This window comes from Podarcis gaigeae, assembly GCF_964106915.1.
Source record: "Podarcis gaigeae genome assembly, chromosome: 7".
In the NCBI taxonomy this organism is placed as follows: domain Eukaryota; kingdom Metazoa; phylum Chordata; class Lepidosauria; order Squamata; family Lacertidae; genus Podarcis; species Podarcis gaigeae.
This window is the reverse complement of record NC_139683.1, coordinates 40,986,066-41,005,486: the sequence shown is the minus strand read 5'-3', so window position 1 is coordinate 41,005,486 and position 19,421 is coordinate 40,986,066. Positions and strand designations below refer to the sequence as shown.

At 39.0% G+C, this 19,421-nt stretch overlaps 1 protein-coding gene across 1 annotated transcript in view; it reads right to left on the bottom strand.

Annotated features, from left to right (window-relative positions):
- Positions 1 to 19,421, bottom strand: part of PRKDC (protein kinase, DNA-activated, catalytic subunit) — a 91,270-nt gene that overhangs the window by 64,396 nt on the left and 7,453 nt on the right. The window contains exons 7-26 of the mRNA XM_083747488.1: positions 18,938 to 19,037; positions 17,878 to 17,933; positions 17,747 to 17,777; positions 17,293 to 17,450; positions 16,708 to 16,854; positions 15,793 to 15,957; positions 15,153 to 15,321; positions 14,254 to 14,303; positions 13,416 to 13,553; positions 12,315 to 12,467; positions 10,651 to 10,766; positions 10,208 to 10,367; positions 8,662 to 8,748; positions 8,347 to 8,466; positions 7,567 to 7,726; positions 6,948 to 7,054; positions 5,808 to 5,898; positions 3,365 to 3,528; positions 2,198 to 2,350; positions 11 to 118 (exon numbers count right to left, since the gene is read on the bottom strand). Of these exons, the coding sequence (XP_083603614.1) occupies positions 11 to 118; positions 2,198 to 2,350; positions 3,365 to 3,528; positions 5,808 to 5,898; positions 6,948 to 7,054; positions 7,567 to 7,726; positions 8,347 to 8,466; positions 8,662 to 8,748; positions 10,208 to 10,367; positions 10,651 to 10,766; positions 12,315 to 12,467; positions 13,416 to 13,553; positions 14,254 to 14,303; positions 15,153 to 15,321; positions 15,793 to 15,957; positions 16,708 to 16,854; positions 17,293 to 17,450; positions 17,747 to 17,777; positions 17,878 to 17,933; positions 18,938 to 19,037 (2,433 nt within the window). The remainder of the gene's footprint in view (positions 1 to 10; positions 119 to 2,197; positions 2,351 to 3,364; positions 3,529 to 5,807; positions 5,899 to 6,947; positions 7,055 to 7,566; positions 7,727 to 8,346; positions 8,467 to 8,661; positions 8,749 to 10,207; positions 10,368 to 10,650; positions 10,767 to 12,314; positions 12,468 to 13,415; positions 13,554 to 14,253; positions 14,304 to 15,152; positions 15,322 to 15,792; positions 15,958 to 16,707; positions 16,855 to 17,292; positions 17,451 to 17,746; positions 17,778 to 17,877; positions 17,934 to 18,937; positions 19,038 to 19,421) is intronic.

Genomic DNA, 19,421 nt, shown 5'->3' with positions numbered 1-19,421 from the left:
AATTACCTACCAAAATAGCTTCCAGTAATGCCACAGTATCTTGACTTTCAAACTTTTTGTTGTTTGTGAACCAGTGAATTAACTCCATAACTAGTGTCCCGTAGAGTTGTCTTGTAACCTAAAAGGTGGGGGAAAACATTGTGTTTTATGTTTGACAGGTACACTATAGATCAGAGGTTTTCAAACTTTATGAGTCCACAGCTCCCTTGACCAACTACATTCTTTCTGCGGCACCCCTGTGGGGCTCAGGAGCCCAGTTATGTCACCCCTTACCTGCACAGCTGGCAGCCTTTCAACCTTTTTCAAACACCCTCCCTTGGGGAGTGTTCCCTCAACCTCCTCTTCTTGGGAATCCTTTGGGCAGCTGCTTCCATCCCTGGTCTTTGAGCAGCCCCCCCCCCCCGCCCCAAAGAGAGATGCCTCCCAGAGGAACCATTAGCCTCTGGTGCCTGTAGCCAGGGCTGCCACAATAAACAGCTGTGCAAGCCTTTGGGAGGCAGAGACACAATAGGGCATCAGAGAAGGGAGGGAAGGAAAGAGGGACAGAGGCCAGTGTTGCCTGCGGCACCCTTGGCCATCATTCAAGGCACTCCAGGCTGCCACAGCACATTGGTTGAAAACCACCGCTGTGGATGATTTCTCATCAACTAATTCCCAACACACCTTGGGGCTTTTCCCAGAAGTTCATGTTTAGCAAGCTGAATAAAAGACTGAACAGTCATAACTGAAATGTTTTTTGTTTTTTTTGTTTTTATCTAAAGCAATCCAGACAAACCATGAGCTATAGTCAAGGTGTTTGTGGTTTGGTTGGGGGAATCAAAAGCCCAGGTTCAGACACAATGTCAAACCAAACACCAAAAAAAAAATTCCTTCCAGTAGCACCTTAAAGACCAACTAAGTCAGTTCTTGGTATGAGCTTTCGTGTGCATGCACACTTCTTCAGATACGATGGACTTCCATTTCATGCGGCTCAATGTGGTGCCTTCCATAGTTCCAGTTACAGATAGGTAGCCGTGTTGGTCTGCCATAGTCAAAACAAAAAAAATTCCTTCCAGTAGCACCTTAAAGACCAACTAAGTCAGTTCTTGGTATGAGCTTTCGTGTGCATGCAGATACCCTGAAGAAGTGTGCATGCACACGAAAGCTCATACCAAGAACTGACTTAGTTGGTCTTTAAGGTGCTACTGGAAGGAATTTTTTTTGTTTTGACTATGGCAGACCAACACGGCTACCTATCTGTAACTGAAACCAAACACCAGTTCAGCTTCAGGAAGCATTGCAAGCATTACAGTAGCAGGACCAGGGAGGAGTGAAGTGGCCACAATTTCTGCCACGAGGACCTGCAAGCTCATGCTTAGCTGTTCTTTGTCTTAAGTGTCACATGCAAACTGGACCTCTGTGTATTTCCATTATTGCAGTTTTGGATAAAAGTTTGTTGCTATAAATCAGAACACAGCTTTTCCTTTTTAGTTTCATAAGTTTACAATTTGTATTCTACCACTACATAAAACTTCAAAAAATGCCTTTATGATAACTGTAGGAAAATGTGTTTCACTCCATAGGTATTTGAAGGGGGGGGGGGGAATATGTGTCATTTTTAAACAAAATAAGGTATCTTGAATTCCATGCAGATTTGTGCATGTTTTCATATGGTTCTTGATTCATCCTTCTATCTTAATCATTTCAAGGGACTGAGTTTTGTAAAGAAGCAAGCCCAAAAATAAAAGAGATACTACAAAAAGTAGTGTACAGGGATTTCCTGAAGGTTATGAGGCCTTTGTGTGTTATACAGAACACATGAGCATTTTGGTGTATGAGTGTTTTTGTGGAAACTCCTTTGAGATTAAACTATGTATTGCCTAGACTACTCAAAATATCTTTATTTTGAGAGTTGATCTCTCAGTCTCTTGTATCCCAGTATGACACTCTAACAATTACACCACACTGGATGTCTATTATGGCACACTGGCTCTATCTATACTGCAAGTATCCTCTAAATTTTAAATACATTTTCCCCTTCTCTCCAGTTTCCTTGGTTCACAAGATATAAAACACAAAAAAACTGTTTTGTGGGGAGGTGGCTGAAAAATATACTTAAATCCAAAATAACCCCAACAGCTTCTACCAAATATTTAAACAGAAATAAAGAGCTAACCATCTAAAATCGATTTCAAGCAACAAAAGTTCTTTAACTTGCCTGGTCCACATCACAGGCAAGTCGAAGCAATACGGGAAATGTATGTTTATACAGGTGAAACATTGGTGGAGAAGCCTGTTGTCCTTCGGGTATTTGAGCAGCTTTCCCCAGCATATATACAACTATGCTGTGTAAGAGCTCACAAGCTGCAACCTGGAAAAGGAGATCTAATCAGTCATCTCAGTTAAACATTTCCACAGAAAAATAAACACAGAGCAAGGAGACTTCCAGGGAGAATTTCCAGGCCTTTATTAAAAAGAAGCCAGTGGAATTTCCAGTCATGCCCCATTGCTTAGAAAATGTACTTTGCTAATCCAAGATTGGGTTGGATTCTCAATTAAGCTGTAGTTATTAAAACTGATGGCTGATCAAAGAATCTGAGCTAACGCTAAACACTAATAAGCTAAAACCCCTTTCTTCTTTTAACAAGAGCTGTCTTATACTTTGCAGAAATTGATAACTCAAATATTATCTTTATTTGTTACATTTCTACCCCACCTTTCCTCCAATGCATATACCGTAACAAGAGAGAGAGAAATTAAGAATAGCAGGGTCATTATGTTATGCCAAGGTTTCACAAACTTGGGTCATCATCAGTTTTTTGGACAACAATTCCCATCATCCCTGACCGCTGGTCCTGCTAGCTAGGGATGATGGGAGTTGTAGTCCAAAAACTGATGATGACCCAAGTTTGGGAAACCCTGTATTATGGTATATTAAGCACAATTCAGGGACGCAGGTGGCGCTGTGGGATAAAGCCTCAGCACCTAGGACTTGCCGATCGAAAGGTCGGCGGTTCGAATCCCTGCGGCGGGGTGCGCTCCCGCTGCTCGGTCCCAGCGCCTGCCAACCTAGCAGTTCGAAAGCACCTCCGGGTGCAAGTAGATAAATAGGGACCGCTTACCAGCGGGAAGGTAAACGGCGTTTCCGTGTGCGGCTCTGGCTCGCCAGAGCAGCGATGTCACGCTGGCCATGTGACCCGGAAGTGTCTCCGGACAGCGCTGGCCCCTGGCCTCTTAAGTGAGATGGGCGCACAACCCCAGAGTCTGTCAAGACTGGCCCGTACGGGCAGGGGTACCTTTACCTTTACCTTTAAGCACAATTCAGCGTTTTCTGCATAGCTCATTAAAAACATCAGTTTGATAGCATAAGCAGCAATCCTAATACCTTTGTCTGCCTGTCACTAGCAGAAAGAGCCAATTCAGTGACACGGGGCAAGAATAAATCCAAGTAGATAACAGGCTTCATATCAGCAAATGGAACTGCAAAGCTCAGGCGTTTCTCTGCGTCCCAAGACACAAATTTCTTCATATTTTCCTCTGTAGAAGCAGCTAGTATATTTGGAAAAGAGCACCAAAAAAACCTCAGTTGTGTTAAGCAGATAACAAGACATTTCAACCTAGGCTTAAAACAGTCAGTTTTTATCAGATGAAGCAGAGCTGCATCCTAAATATTTCAATATCTATTTAAATTCTTGAATCATTCTTCAATAATAGCAAAGGTTCTCTATTACTTACAAAGCAGAATATATTAGGTACACATTTGCCATGTTGTTGACTGAATACTAGATCTTCAATAAGGTTAAGGATGGTTTTTCAGTTCAACCAGAAGCAAAGTTTGTTTGGCTTCTTTAAATGACCTTACTAACATTTTTGAAATTGCTCTAAGTTGTTTATCCTAAAGCAATGACCATACTTCAGGTTGAAGGTTTGCAAAAAAATGCTGAAATACACTTTTACTTTGCAATGGTCATGTTAATTTAATATGATCTTTGTTGCAAAAAACAAGTTTTAGACACATCTTGGTCATAGTACAAATTCTGGAAGAGGGAAAAAAGCAAAGAATTTGGACAAATTTCTGAGCAGAAATGTTGAGCTACATCAAATGAAAAACCGAAGACAATTAGAAGATTAAGTCTCAGAACCTACGTCAGATTCAAGTATCAAAGCAAAATGGCAAGTCCAACAGAATGCACAAGCTTAAGAAGTCCTGGCCAGTTTAGCAAATTTAGATTGCTTCAAACTGTGCACAAGCATACTGAAAGTACTGCTTCTGAATGAATAAATAAGGTCATGCCTTAGCAGGCTCAAATCCTAAATTTGTTTACTTGGAAGTCCACTGAGAGAAGATTGCAGGATGTGTAGTAAAGCTGCAAAAAGAACCTTTCAACCTGATGCTAATCATGTTCATTCATAATTTGTTATTTCTACAAGGCTTATTTCCAAGTTAATATGTTTAACATTGCAGCCTCTGAGATTTTCTTGAGTAAAAAACCAGACAAGGCTAACCAGAGCCAATCACATTTAATTTGAACCAATTTAACAATCTTGAGGCTCATGTAGACCCAATTCCAACCTCACATTTGGCATGCATTAATGGTTTTGAAAATACTTCTATGGATAGACACACATGAAATCATTTCCAGGAACACATCATCCATGCATCTTGTCCAAAAACAGTCTTGTGAACTAATCCCATGAAGAATCCAGCATTCTGCTCATGGGCTTGTCTTTGACAAAAGGGCATGAGATAGCATTTACTAGCACACACTTTCATCAATGTAACACCATGGGAATAATTTCCAAAGTCACCCTGTAGAATCTACAGTGTAGATGCATACAGAACTACCATCCAAAGCATGATGGTAGTCATGCAACATGTTTAGGATCTTTCCCATAATGAACACAAAGCTAGTCAAGCTGTGGTCCAACCACCAAGTGTACCTGAGCCCAAAGATTCACCTTGTAGCTATGTTTGATTTTTTAAAACTCTAATCTGAGTTGTTCCTGAGTCACTCTGTACCCCTCCTCTTTGTAATTCAGGTTCTGAGCTGCTCTGTGCTCCCCATTCACTATAGTAAGAATGTAAAAACAGCTATTTCCCTTTTGGCCAAAGTGAATCAAATTTATAGGCAGAGGGGCCCCTCCAGAAAGGATCAAGTCTGCCAAATTGCAGACAAATGGGTTCAGCGGCTTTTTGTGGGGTAAGTCAAGTGCATTGATTTCCTTCTTAATATACTGACAGAGAGGAGGGGGAAGCAGGGGGGTCTGTCTCTTATTTAAAAATAATGAAGAGATAGCTGAGTGATGTGTACTCTTGCTTGTACATTTAAAACTTTGCAGCTTCCGATGGACCTCAAAGGCGTCTAATAAGTTTTATAAAATGAAGCTGTCCATAATACTGCCTGTAGAATTCTGAAGAGCTGGGGGGGCTGTTAAAGCAAAGCAACCTTTTTATTAAAGAAAAGAAAAGAAAATTTTAGGCTGCTGCACTTAAAAATTAAATAAAATAAACCTTTGAACAGACTCACTTCTTGGAAAGCCCATGGACCTACACAGTAAAGTACAGAAACAGAGCAACACAAAGCTTGGGGGGGCAGCCCTGATCCAACCCAAGGGGGTTTATTGACATTCGATATGGACTCATAGGGAGGAAAGAATCACCTTGTTATTCAGTCCCTGGACAGAGCAGATGTAAACCTTTACTACCCACATTTCGCTCATGGGCACCCTGAAGCATAGAAGCCGACATGTGTCAAAAGCATACTTGCCTACCAGACAAATCAGAATGTCATTTGCTTTTAGCATTTCAAAACAGATTTAGCACTCACCAGTAACTAAATTTCGATTAATCTGTCCCCCCAGAAATCCAAGAAGGCGTACAACTCTAGCCCGTACTGCTTCCAATGAAAGATCCTCCTCCTAGATAAAATATGATTGCAAGAAGGAATTCCTAAAAAGTTGTTTTGCCTAAAGGAAATTTTTTTGTACATTTTTTAAAAAGAAAGAAAATAATTCAGAATTCTACAAGACTCCAATATTTCACAACAAAGCTGTCAAAAGAAAGAAAAGAAGAAGGAAAGAGACTCTGTTGTATGGCAGTTCTTGCTGTGAAACACTGCAAACTCCCAGAATTTTAATTCTTAGCAGTGTGGACTATCTATCTGTTCCTGAAAGAACACTGTAATCCTATCCACACTTACCCTGGAGTATGTTCCATTGAACTTGGTGGAACTTACTTCTGAGTAGACACACACAGAATTGCTTAGTAAACACACTTTTCTTGAAGTCCAGACTCTCAAAATTAGCATCCAGTCTTCAAATAAATTTAACCAGCAAAGCGCTGCTGAAATCAGTACAGCTCTAGATAATACATGCATTTATCTTCCAACCATTATTATACCGTGATATCAATTCATTTTTTTCTTCATTAACTGCTAGAATTTTCAGACTGCTGACTGTAAAATTGAAATTTCACTGATAACTGGATTACACTGTTTGGATCTGGTAAATAGTTGCAGGACTGACCATAAAGTATTTTGGAAATCATACAGGTTAAAAATCTGTAAATCAAGGTGGGCAGTTGAGCAAAGTTCTGCAGCAAGAACCTCTTTCAGTATCGAAAACAACAAATTGTGGACTTGCATGTTTCAAAGCTGATTACATAAAACATATGAAACTTCGTAACTGTGATTCAAATACTGTATTCTGCATTCCCAAGCAATTATCACATTGTGATTATCCGACTGTATAAACAAATTAAGTATAAATCAGCTATGTGTGTGTTTCTTTAATGTAACTGTGGATAAGTATATCCACTTGAGTATATATCTGATACACACAAAAATATCTTTCTAATAAGACAATGCATAATTATATAGTGTATATTAACACTTATGTCTAAATAAGAAAAAGTATGCTTTGATCTTCCAATGGAAAATATATTTTTAAGGGGTAGGAGGGAACTTTACCAATGCAACACTCTTTGCTTTCTTCAGACGCTGGATGACTACTTTGTTCAATCCCTTCTGAACTGCCCGAGAAAGTTTCTTCACCTCCCAATTACTCTGAGATTCATCTAATTTTCAAAAAAACAATATATTAATGCTCAGTTATTGTATTTATGAAAGTACAGTAGGTGTATTTTAAAACATTTCTGAAAACCAGAGAACCACTGCCTGTCAGAATAGGCAATATTTGGCTAGATGAAGGTACAGTCTGACCTGGTATAATACAGCTTCCTAATGTATATTACTACTTGCCATTTATTTGTTTTCTATTTATAACTTCAACTAAAATCTCTCAACTGCAAGGTGACAAAAGAGCAGGTTGTCCAGCTGTTGTTGGACTGCAAATTCCATCATCCTTAGCTAGCAGGACCAGTGGTCAGCGATGATGGGAATTGTAGTCCAAAAACAGCTGGAGAGCCAAGTTTGGGAAACCCTGCACTACAGTATATAACAATGAATGATTAAAAAAAATCCCAAATTCAAACCACTCCACAATATGGTTAGCACAACACTGGTATGTTTAACACCTTAACACCTTTAAAAGTCTTTCCATTTTCCTGTATTCGTTTTTAGCATGTACCTGTCAATGTAGAAATTTTCAAATAGCCATCAAGGCAAGGCAAGATGTCCTTGTAGTAAGGCTGTATTATATATCTGGGAATATGGGCTGACCAATCTTCCAGGGCATCCAGTGCTGCATTAGCCATTGGGGTATAGCTAAGGCCCTGTTTAAAAGCATTCTGCACAGACAGCATAAAGAAAACAGATATTTAGAGCTCCAAATATATCCCTTTTACAATATATTTGTGTCTATGGATGTAAGTATCCTATTGGCCAATATTACAAAATGCATACAAAGTTATAATTTTAATACACTTACTCCTAGAATAAGATATAGGTTAAGTATGGTGGTCAGCACAGACAAATAAAACTATGAACAGCACACATGGTTGCCATACAAATCTGACATTCAAACTTTGGGTTTCCCCACTAATTCACCAATGAATGGTGACAATGCAGATACAGATAGGTAGCCGTGTTGGTCTGCCATAGTCAAAACAAAAAAAATTCCTTCCAGTAGCACCTTAAAGACCAACTAAGTTAGTTCTTGGTATGAGCTTTCGTGTGCATGCACACTTCTTCAGACTTAGTTGGTCTTTAAGGTGCTACTGGAAGGAATTTTTTTGTTTTGACAATGCAGATGTTAAAGGCTGTAATTCGATACATACTTACCTCTCATTTAGTTCAGTGGGACTGACGTCTGAGTAAACATACATAGGATCATGCTGCAAATTCCACCAAAACAAGGATATATGCAAGGGGGAAATGACTTTATTGCTTATTCACCATACTGACCCACCTGCAAAGCAGGAATGTATGCTTTAATATCCAGCATGATGATGTCATGCGGCAAGGAAAGCACAAAAATAAGACAGGATGCCAATAGTTCATCTTTGTACTGCTTCATTTTTGCTGTTACCTAAATTGAGAAAAATGGAATAATGTTAAGAACTACCTGAAGTTCAAATCATCTTGACAAATGTCTTACGTTGGACAAGCAAGTAAAGTACACCAATCTTTGGAAATGAATTGATTTAAATACAAATTTACTTATTACACATAACTCAAAAGACTCAACACATATTTCAAAGAAATATCACAGAGAACGTCTCACCTCTTTTCCAAATTTTGCAAATAAAGCAAAGCAGGAACTCTTCTCTGGATCTTCATGACATTTCTTTTCACTCTTTGGACCGACACCCTGAGAAACAAAAGAATATGCAGAATTGTACAAATTGGGTCAGTCTTCTCTTAGTGTTCCATTAAAAAAAAAGAACCAATTGAATAATGTCATATAATTGAGGGAATCCATGCACCCACCAATGTATGCAGGATTAATAGATTATGTCCTTTACATGGGGCTGGTTTTGAAGACTATATGGGAACTGCAACTGGTTCAGAACACAGCAGACAGCGCTAGCAGTAAAGGACGTATCCTGCCAGAGTTAAGTTGTTTCTGGGCAAAATTTCAAGTGCTGCTGTTCACTTATAAAGTCCTGTGTTCCTGACACAGTCAAGACAGATTAGAGATTCTGCTGGTTTACCACCGATCTCACTGCCCAGATGTTCTCAGATGTAGTGTTGAGGACTCCCAGACTTCTGGGGAACTTCAACATCCATGGCTAAATGACTGGCTCTGGGGTGGCTCAGGACTTCATGGCTGCCAAGACAACTGTAGGGATGGCCCAACATGCCATTGGCCCAACACATGTAACAGGCCGCATTCTGGACCTTGCTTTCTCAACTGGGCAGGAAAAGGGTGATCTGAAAGTGGGGGATATTGACATCAGCCCCTTGTCATGGACAGATCACTTCCAGTTGAGATTTAGGCTTTCAGCACCTTTCCCCTTCTGCAGAGGCAGGGACTTATTGAGATGGTCGACCCTTGAAGGCTAATGGATCCAATGGGTTTCCAGAAGGCTCTGTGTTTTTTTTCTGGCTGATATGACTGGTGTTCCTGTCGAAACCCTGGAATGTGTGCAGGTGGTCCAATAAATAACTTGGGCTCAATCTGTTTAGGGCTTTAAAAAGTCAAAACCAGCAGTTTAATTTGGCCCAGGAATGCAAAGATAACCAGCTCAGCTGATATAATAAAGAGGTGTTACAGATGCTGTCTGCCTTGCCCCCAATATGACTCTAGCAGTCATGTTCTGGAGCCTCTGAAGTTTCTGAACAGCCCCAAATAGGGCACACTACAGTAGTACAGTCCAGTCATACCCAGAGCATAAACCACTATGGTAAGGTTAGTCCCTTTCCAATAGGCGTGCAGTAGGCATACCCACTAACGCTGGCAAAAAGCACTCCTGGTTACTGATGCCACCTGGGCTTACCCAATCAGCATCAAATCCAGGAGCACTCCTGAACTGTATACTTGTTTTTTACCTTTACCTTGCCACCCTATTCAACCCAAGCTAAAAACCACCTTTCACAGCTGAAGGATCTCCCTAAACACACCACCCCTCCATGTTGCATTTTTGCCCATTTCCATCCCAGAACTACCGCCAGGTACAAAAATACAAAAAATTCTTAACTATTAAAATGAAAAACACACACAACACAATTATATCAAGCACAAATGCAACGCAAGTACAGAGCAGCATAACATTAACTTTATCTTGAATAAATAACAGGTAATACCCTCCTTACAAGAGTTATCTCACCTGAAAGTATTTTGTTTTTTTAGCAATTTTCATGGCAATAGACAGCATTTTGTAAAATCCACTAATAAAGGGTAACCGCGTTGACTGTATAATTAGCTCATAAGCAAATGAGTAAACCCAAGGCACAAAATACTCAACGTGCTTCTCTGGGAGGATGTCTCTGCAGAGATAAAGAGAACAGCAAGCAATGAATTGAAGTCATCCCCCTCCCCCCCATAAAGCTACAGGCCCAGGATGTCCTGTTCTAAGCAGGAGATCACTATGTCTATTCCACCCATTCACAAACACTGCCAGCAAACAATGAATAGGCCATGCCCTTTCCAGACAGGAGTCTGGCTGCCCACTGGCCCCAGCATAATAGAAACTGTACCAGCACAATGTAACTGAATTGTATGTCTCACATGTGTTCTGCATTTCCTTGAAATACACACAACAGAACATACCTGCAAAACTCCACTAGGTTAATGAAGGCTGTAAAGTCTTTAGGCTTGTTTGGCTGAAGGTTTGCAGCTGGATCGGAAGTAGGAATGGTGAGATCAACATCAGCTACACTTCCATCCTGAGAAAAGAAAATCAGAAGTATGCACAGTTTTTGAATGGCAAGCAGCTTTTTCTTCCACAGCGTGAAGAGCACTTACAGAGCACCTGCTTGCCATCTGTGGCATAATTTGAACCACATGAAAGGTTTTTTTTATTTTCAACACCCATTCTTTGCATCCAGGTTAGGCTGGGTAGCATTTGCATGTATCTCTCCTACTTGTCTCTATTTTTCTTTAACATATATACAATCTCTTCGATGAAGGCATGTTGGACAAAAATGAATTATTCTACAATTAATCAAAATCCTGTAGAAAAGCAGTGCTGCAAAAAGTATCCTATTTGTTGAATTTTATTGCTACTTACGGTATTTTAATCTAGCGGGAATTTTATGGATGTTTATTTCAAATATGATGGGTTCTTTAAAGGAAGCATCAGTTCATTTTTAGTACTCCCTTAAATATAATGGGCCAAATTCACCTAACAAGACCCATCCACACTAGATCTGTATAAGGACTTCCCCTTACACAATGCAACTTCCCCGCTTCACATATCCTCTCAGGAACTGGGTCTGGGAAGATTGGGAGAACTCCTGGAACAACGTGGGAGGGGGGGAGGGGGGATAATTCTGTCTGGCAAGCTGAAATACATTTGTAGATGGGACAGCTAGACATTGCATTCCATGCACTATAACATTCTCACAAACACCTTCGGGAAAGGAGAAATAAAAATTGAAATATCTGCTATTCATGGCAATTTGTACTTTTACAAATTATATCTGCTTATGTCTCCACTCCCATAAAGTAACTCAATTCAGCATCTGATCATGTATACTTTCTTCCTAAACCCTCCTGTTGTTGGATTCTACAATGCAGTATATAATTTAGATTATGAGCTTTAAGAACTGTTATAAATATTGCACTCGGTTTTACAGCCCTACCCATCCTAATGGCTTTTTAAAGATGAGCTATAAAACTTTAACGAAAACTATCGCTGCATCTAGATGTAACACTAAACCAGTTTAGTGCTATGTGAGCAATCTCCAAACTCTTGTGCTTCTCCTTTGACACATGTTCTGACTCTGCTTTGTCTAGACAAAGCCAAGTTAAAAGTAACCACATGATAGTCCCAACTCAGACAAAATTAAACTTCAGTTAGTCAAAAACGAAAATAGATGCATCTGATTCCCACCTAAAGGTTGTACCAGGGGAAGCACAAGATCAAAGCTCATTTATGCTGGGAAAGCCAACGTGGTGCCCTTCAAATGATACTGGACTAAAATTGCCATTATCTCCAGAAAACATGGCAAATGGTCAGAGATGATGGGAGATGTTGTAGCCCAACAACATCTGGTGGGCACCACATTGACTATCCTTAAGCATCACTAAATTACTGCTTACTGTTGTGTCTGAACATGATAAACAGATACATGTATGAATAATGTAACAGTAAATCAGTTTTCATTTGTTGAAAGTACACCCTGAACCCGTTACATGGACAGAAATGCAAAAGGTGAGAAGGTGAGAGAGAGAGAGAGAGAGAGAGACTCTTTTCAAATATCCAGTCTTACCTTCTCTTCCCTAATGTTCTGTTTCTGAACTGTAAGATCCAACTTTTCAATTACTTTTAGGATAGACTTTATGAGTTCATCATATAACAACCGATTTAGAGACTGTAGAGGTGAATTTGCAATTAGAAACGTTTCATCTGTGAACAGAGAGTCCTACATTGGAGAACAGAAGAACAGTTTTAGTTATGTCAGAGTTTATTCCGAAATTACAGACTAAGTAATTTCCAGTACAAGCCAAGCCAATGTTTAAGAACTTCTGAGAAGAGTCCTGCTGATTATTCCACAACTTAGTATCACTTAATGACAGTGTAGAAGCAGGCCTTCTTGACAATAGCACTTACCACCTGGAACGTCCTCCCTCAGGTAATTTTTGAAGTACAGTCAGCAATGGCCTTTAAACATCTCTTTAAAACATATATGTATGCCCAAGCTTCCCTACTCTTAACTCTTTATTTTTTTGTTTTATAACTTGGACTATTGCAAAGCACTGCACATGGGGCTGTCAATGAAGAAGGTCCAGAGGCTGCAGCTAATGCAGAATGTGGCAGCCAGGATGCCAAGTGGGACAGTCTGATGGATCATGGATCAATGGTCCTGGCTGCCAGTGAGCTACCTGGCCCAATTCAAGATGTTAGTAGCAGCATATAAAAACCCTAAACAGCTTGAGATCCCATTACCCAAAAAAGAACCTCTCTCAGCATCAACCATATTAGGACCTACAATCAGTAGAGGACCTGTTGTTAGTGCTGCTACTAGAGCTGCACAGCTGTTGGCGAACCATGACAGGTCCTTTTGGGTGGCAGTTACCTCACCAAGAAGGGCATTTCACAAATGGGTATCCATGTCTCCCATACTGACAACAATTAGGAGGAGGTTTAGCATATTCCTGTTCACTGAGGCATGAGCAGGCAGAAAGAGACTGCACCTGACAACCTTGAAATTATTCACTGTGAGTGTATGACTGTATTTTAAAACATTTTTTCTTTTAATTGGTATTGTTTTGTGAGAAAATGCATACAATGGAAATGAAAAGCATTTAAGTAAAGCTTAAGTAAGTCATAATTTTTTTAATTAAAGATCCAGCATTAGTGGTTTTTTTACCTTCATTGTGTCACAGCTCAGTAAACTTCTAAAAAGATCCAAGTAATCCTTGTATGTAGGCACCTTCCATTTCCCAGCTCGAACTTCTCCAGATATAGGAGGCTCTTCTGAACTAGAAACGTTTTTTCCAGAATATTCCTAGAAGGCAACAAAATACTGAATATCTCTACATAGCTTATCCTAGGATAGCAGAAATGAACACTGCCTAATTCAGAAGCATACATAAGTGATAGAAGAGCACACAGGACCACTGTACTAAGACATGTCAAGGGCATTCTCATGTTAAGTGCCCCATCTTAGGAATGTATAATATTTCAAATAATACACATTCACATACTTAAAACAAGGTAAAACAAGATATTTCAAGTGATCAGCAGGAAATTTTACTTCATATGGTATTTTAACGTTCAAGCAAGACCCACTTCTTTAGTCCCCAAAGTTCATTTTCTACAATTATAGTATTAACCAAATGATTTAATGTTTGACCTGTCACTCAGTAAACTCAGTACTCCAGTAAACAAAGAAAGGGCATTTGAGAAGGGGAAACCCTAGTGTTCATCAAGAGAAAAAAAGAACAGTTACTGAAGAAAATATATAGGTGACATTACATTCCTGGTGGGTGAGCAATATAGGGCACCATGTAAAAATGGATGCATGTTTTCATGAGGGGACTATGGAAAGTGAGGGGAAACCCTAGCAATTTATGAAGCTGGCAATTTGTTAATAAATGCACCCCCTTGGAAGAAAAAGAGGGCAACAAAACGTTTTTGTACAGAACACAAGGAATAAGGATACACAAACACAAAACCTAATTCAGCAAAACTTCAACAACACTTACCGATGAGAAGACAACTGGCTTAGAACAGACTCTGATTAAACCTTGATGCACTGAAAAAGAAGGTATTTCAATATTTAAGAAAACACATCAAGAAGGTGGATTGAAAAGTGTCTGAATATTCTAGTATCTTTCTGGCACTGAAAATGAACCTCAAATCAGCAACTGTTGTCATTACCAAGTTGCTTTATTAGTTACCAGGTTACACTGAGGCCTAAATATGTGCAGTGGTTAAAAAAAAAAAGTTTAAAAGAAAACAAAATAAAAACAAACAGCGACACACACACACACACAAAGCCCCCCACCTCCAGACCAAAGAAAGGATCTGGCAAGACAGCTGAGCTATTGTAAGATTCATTCTTGTTATGGGGCCAATCACTGCATTTCTTCTAGGAAAAAAGGGTGTATGTACTGTGTGTCCTTGAGAACCCCCAGAAAAAAAGCACTGGGTCCAATGCAGAAGACACCATATTAGTCCTACATAGGACATGAGGCATCCATAACATTAACTGATATGTACCACATTTTTAAAATAGCTTTTGCATCAATGTAAATTTGATTACAAGTGAAACTAAAATAGTAAAATTATACTTAGGCACGTACATTTGTATTAGGCACTGCAGAAAAGTTAATAAATGAATTCTGTTTCTTGCCAAATTCAGTTTCCAATTCACTTTCAAGCAGAATCACATACGAATTGCCCACATATGCAATATAACCTAAAAAGTCATTGTGACTAAGGGTGCAGTCTTGTACTCATTACACTGACTGCGACACTGCAGAATATGACAGAAACTCCACTGGCATAATTTTCTATTACCCTTACTTTTCAAGTCTCTCAAACCTGAACTAGTCCTGCAATAAAGAAGAAAGCTTGTTTTGAGACAATCAACAAAACTCACCCACAGTGCTCATAAAACTCCACAGTACAGGGCCTTTTCCTGCCAGGGCTAAAAAAACCTTTATAATGGATTTACAACACTGAAACTGCATTTTCATACTATATTGTGGGAAGCTATCTATTTGCACCACAATCAGACGTTCCAGAACTGGAGTATATACTTCAGGAATCTAGAAGAAGAACAGTGGCATATTAGGAGATAGCAGCTACACATTCACTAAAAATCTTCAAGATTATTTTTCAAGTGGGAGGGGTTGTAGGTTTTGTTTTTTAGTGAGAGAGAAAATTTGCACAAATAAGAGTCGTACAAGTAGAGTCATTCTCCATCCTCCCCTCTACACATGTTCTATTTTCCCCCTCCACAACAGTTAGGGTGCATTTGGTGGTCACTGAGCATGCTCAGTTCTCACGAAGCTGTTTTCCTTCTGCCCCCTCCCTAAAGATCTGTGGTGCTTCTGCAAACCTTGGGGTTACCCCTGATGATGTCTCAAGCCTGCTGATATTCCATCCCACCCACCCCCACCACGTAGTGAACCAAAGGATCAGCACTTGAAGAACAAGTTCGCTATCAGGACATATGCAATGCCTTCTACTTTATACAAATAAAAGCTTCACAAATGTGATTCAAACTAGTCACTTACAGTATCTAAGTGCAGTATGACACTAGCAATAGATTGAAGGAAACTTGGTAGCTGATACACGTGGTCATCTACAGTTTCTGCCTCGGTGAGATACATTTGCTTACAGCGCTGAAGGAGTTCAACATACATGAAGTCAACATCCTTGGAATTGATAGCTTTGCATGGCTTTGAAAGAAAGAGAAATAACACTAGATTAAAATAAATAATTGGTATGCCAATAAAATGCGGAGAGGGAGTAATCCATTTCTCTTTGCCTGCAGAGACCTCTGAACCTTCTGAAAAACTGCTCTGGCCCTAGGGAGCCAGTCTGAGATTATTAGGGCACGAAGGAAGTCAGCAAGCTCCAGTCATGTTACAAGAACTGCCTTCCATTCATGGCAAGATTATCAAGTTCAAGCCATTATTACAGTCTAAGTTCTTTGATTTACTAACTGCAATTTCTAAGCACCAAGGGCAAATTCAAACATTAATTCTGTAAACCTAAATATCTGCAAAAAGCCACTACATTAAAGATCATGGAAATGCTATTTCTCAGCTGAGGTGCCCCTCACTTATTGCAACACTCTGTGATTTAAGTTCACTTTTTCTAAACATTGTATTAAACTCAATTTGCGACTCACTTGCAATGTATTATAAGGTTTCATTTATCCAAATTATGCAGCTAAGATTTCTGCAAAAGAATATGAAAAATCTTTATAAAATAAATGCCTTATTCACTCTAACATTAAATCTTTCTAACATCAGAGTACCAGGAGAGGTTGTACCCAGAATCTGGCTGCCCGTTGCTTTTTAGTCTCTCGGGTCCAAGAAGTGGGATAGAAAATGCAGTGGGTTGGACTACATGACCCTTGGGGGTCATCCGACTCCAACTCTACAATTCTATGATTCTATTATGTCAGGAACTAAAATACATACCGCTGCAAAAAGTCCATATCCACGAATAGCAATGGACAATTCCTTGTTGCTGGCATCCATCTTCCTGATGATACCATAAAACTGTTCCATGAAGTAGCGCAGCTTGCTCTTATGCATTTCTGCATCCTTTGCAACCATTGCAGAGATCTGCATATTATGTATAATATAGGATATTTATAATTTAGATAGCTCATACAAAATAAATTCATCATGAATTCATATCTATGCTACTCAGCAGCTTCTTCAAACCAAGCTGATATAAAGACAGTATCATCAACATACAATACTAAAGAAAACTTTTAGAGTCACGATGAAAGGAACAAAAAGACTGTGGTCCCATTGGTTCAGACACTATACTAATACAGAATAGTAATCTATATGTCAATATGTACGTAGAAGCTTTAACTCCAACATAAAAAAATACATTATACGCGTGGCAGTAAAACCTTGCTGCCAAGAGCACTTGCATCAAGAAGAATGACTGTGGGAACAGCCAGGCATGGGAGGAAAGTCCCATGCAGAAGGAAGGGAAAGCAAAACAAAGAGAGAGAAAACCAGACATGGGAGACAAGGTGGTTATTTTACCTGTTTAAAAAATGCATCCAAAGCTGAATGGCCAGCTTTCTTCAGTTCTATATTTTGATGGCCACACCATTTGGACATTACTTCATATAGTGCGATATAGTTGTCAAGAAGGCATGTGCTGAATTGAGCAGCATGGATACTAAACAAACGCAGTCCAGCTGAAAAGTAAAATTTTGAATTTAAATTCGACTTTTTGTTCCAGCTGATAACTGATGCAAGTGTTATCTTTCTTGAATAATTTTACAAGAGTCATTTGTTTATATAATCACTCAAAGAAATTAGGGTTTAAATTAGTAATTATCTTGCCTTTTTTTTTGTTGATTACTTAAAGTTACATTTTACTTCATGTAGACAAAAAATAGATTACATGCATTACATCTTATCCAATAGAGAAGAAATATGCTATCAGAGATACTGTTGCAGCCAACTATTTTACATGAAACAAAGTTCTTACCAAGAGGAACTGCATATCGCTTTAAGTCAATCTGCAATGTCAAAATATTTTGTATAAGAAGTTTTGTTTGTCAGATCTAATTAACAAATTTAAAGAATGATTGTTTTGAAGGCAAAAAAAATCCATTATACCTGTGGACTTATTGCCTTCATTGCAAAATCAAAGATTTCTTTAGATGTTTGAGGATCTGTAGAGAAAATACAAAAAAATAAAAATAAAATGTAAATAAGGTCATGAGGTGGCAGCATTTTTAAACTTCTCCTATGACACAAAACCTCTCATATGACACAAAAGTTCAGATCATTGCAAAAGCCGATTCAACCACAGTGTATCCAGTGTCACTCCAAAATGACTTTTTATCAAATAAAACTCAACTGATCCTCTGTGTATCTAAATGGCAGATCATACAGACATTAGATCTATGGAAAGATGGAGCAATGCCACATACTACTTTGAACAAACTATGCATTGATTCTTCACCACAAAATGAACATAGGGGAGCAGCATAGAAGGTATGCCATATAGACATACCTCAGGACCCTGAAAGTTATCAGAACTGAGTAGAGTACAACTGCAACACCAAATTTAGAAAGAAGCTATTCCCTTTTGCTGAAAATGTCACAAATAGAAACAGACAAAAAGGGCAAAAGGCTGTTCAAGGTGAAAGAGTAGCATTTCCAATTAAAACTACCCAGACCACAGAGGCTATAAAATCTCCTTATTTAGTGATTTCCAAGAAAGACAGGCCAAAAGTCTGGAGAATTATTTTATGCGCAGCTGATACCAGTTCTCAGGACAGCGAGCTGGACTAATTGATCCACTGGGAACATTCAGCTAGGTGTATCAGCATTCCTCAAATTTATAGAACAGCTCCAACAAGACCACATGGAGCAAAGTAGAGAAGGAATATACAAAAAAATAATAATCTGTTTATACTAGCCCTATAAACTTATTGTTCCCAAAAATGTGGGCTAAAGGGGAAGATGGAGATAGTGGATTACTTGCCAAAGTAACAGGACTTGCAGCCATAATTGATTGTCTGCACTGATGTAAAATCTGCACAAGCATATTCAACAATGCTTCTGGTTCTGGGTGTAGAAATCAAAAGTCTAGCGACTTCAGGAAGAGAGGCAATTTCCTGCCAGTTTGACAGAACTGTGCTACTTATAAATTTTAATAAAAGAAATACACCTTCATCCATGGACTTAGTAAAGTTATTCATGAGCGCCGTCAGTCCTTTCAGACACCCAGCTACTACTGGAAACTTAGGCTCTCTTGTTGCAGAAGTCATCTGAAAACAAGGAAGTGATGTATTTAATACTGAAGGAGACCAGGCATCCCAAGATATCAACATGCAATGCAAGACACGATTTCTCAAATGAACTTAAACATAGTAGCTATATCCTCTGATTATAAAACAAATCTGTAATTTGTTTCCAGTATAGCATATAATATATAGAATGCAGTTAATCATTCTACAGTCTCACTAGGTTTCTTAGAAAAACTGGGCACAATCCAGAAAAAAAATAAAAAATGAGTAGATACTCTGTATGCACTGCAACTATGTACCAGCACTTTTTTTTCCTTGAGCAACATTATGTTAAGAAGACTCGCAACAATGGCACAGAAGTCTGGTCTGGGGAATGGGGAGGAAGGAGCAGCTTAGCTTCTTGAT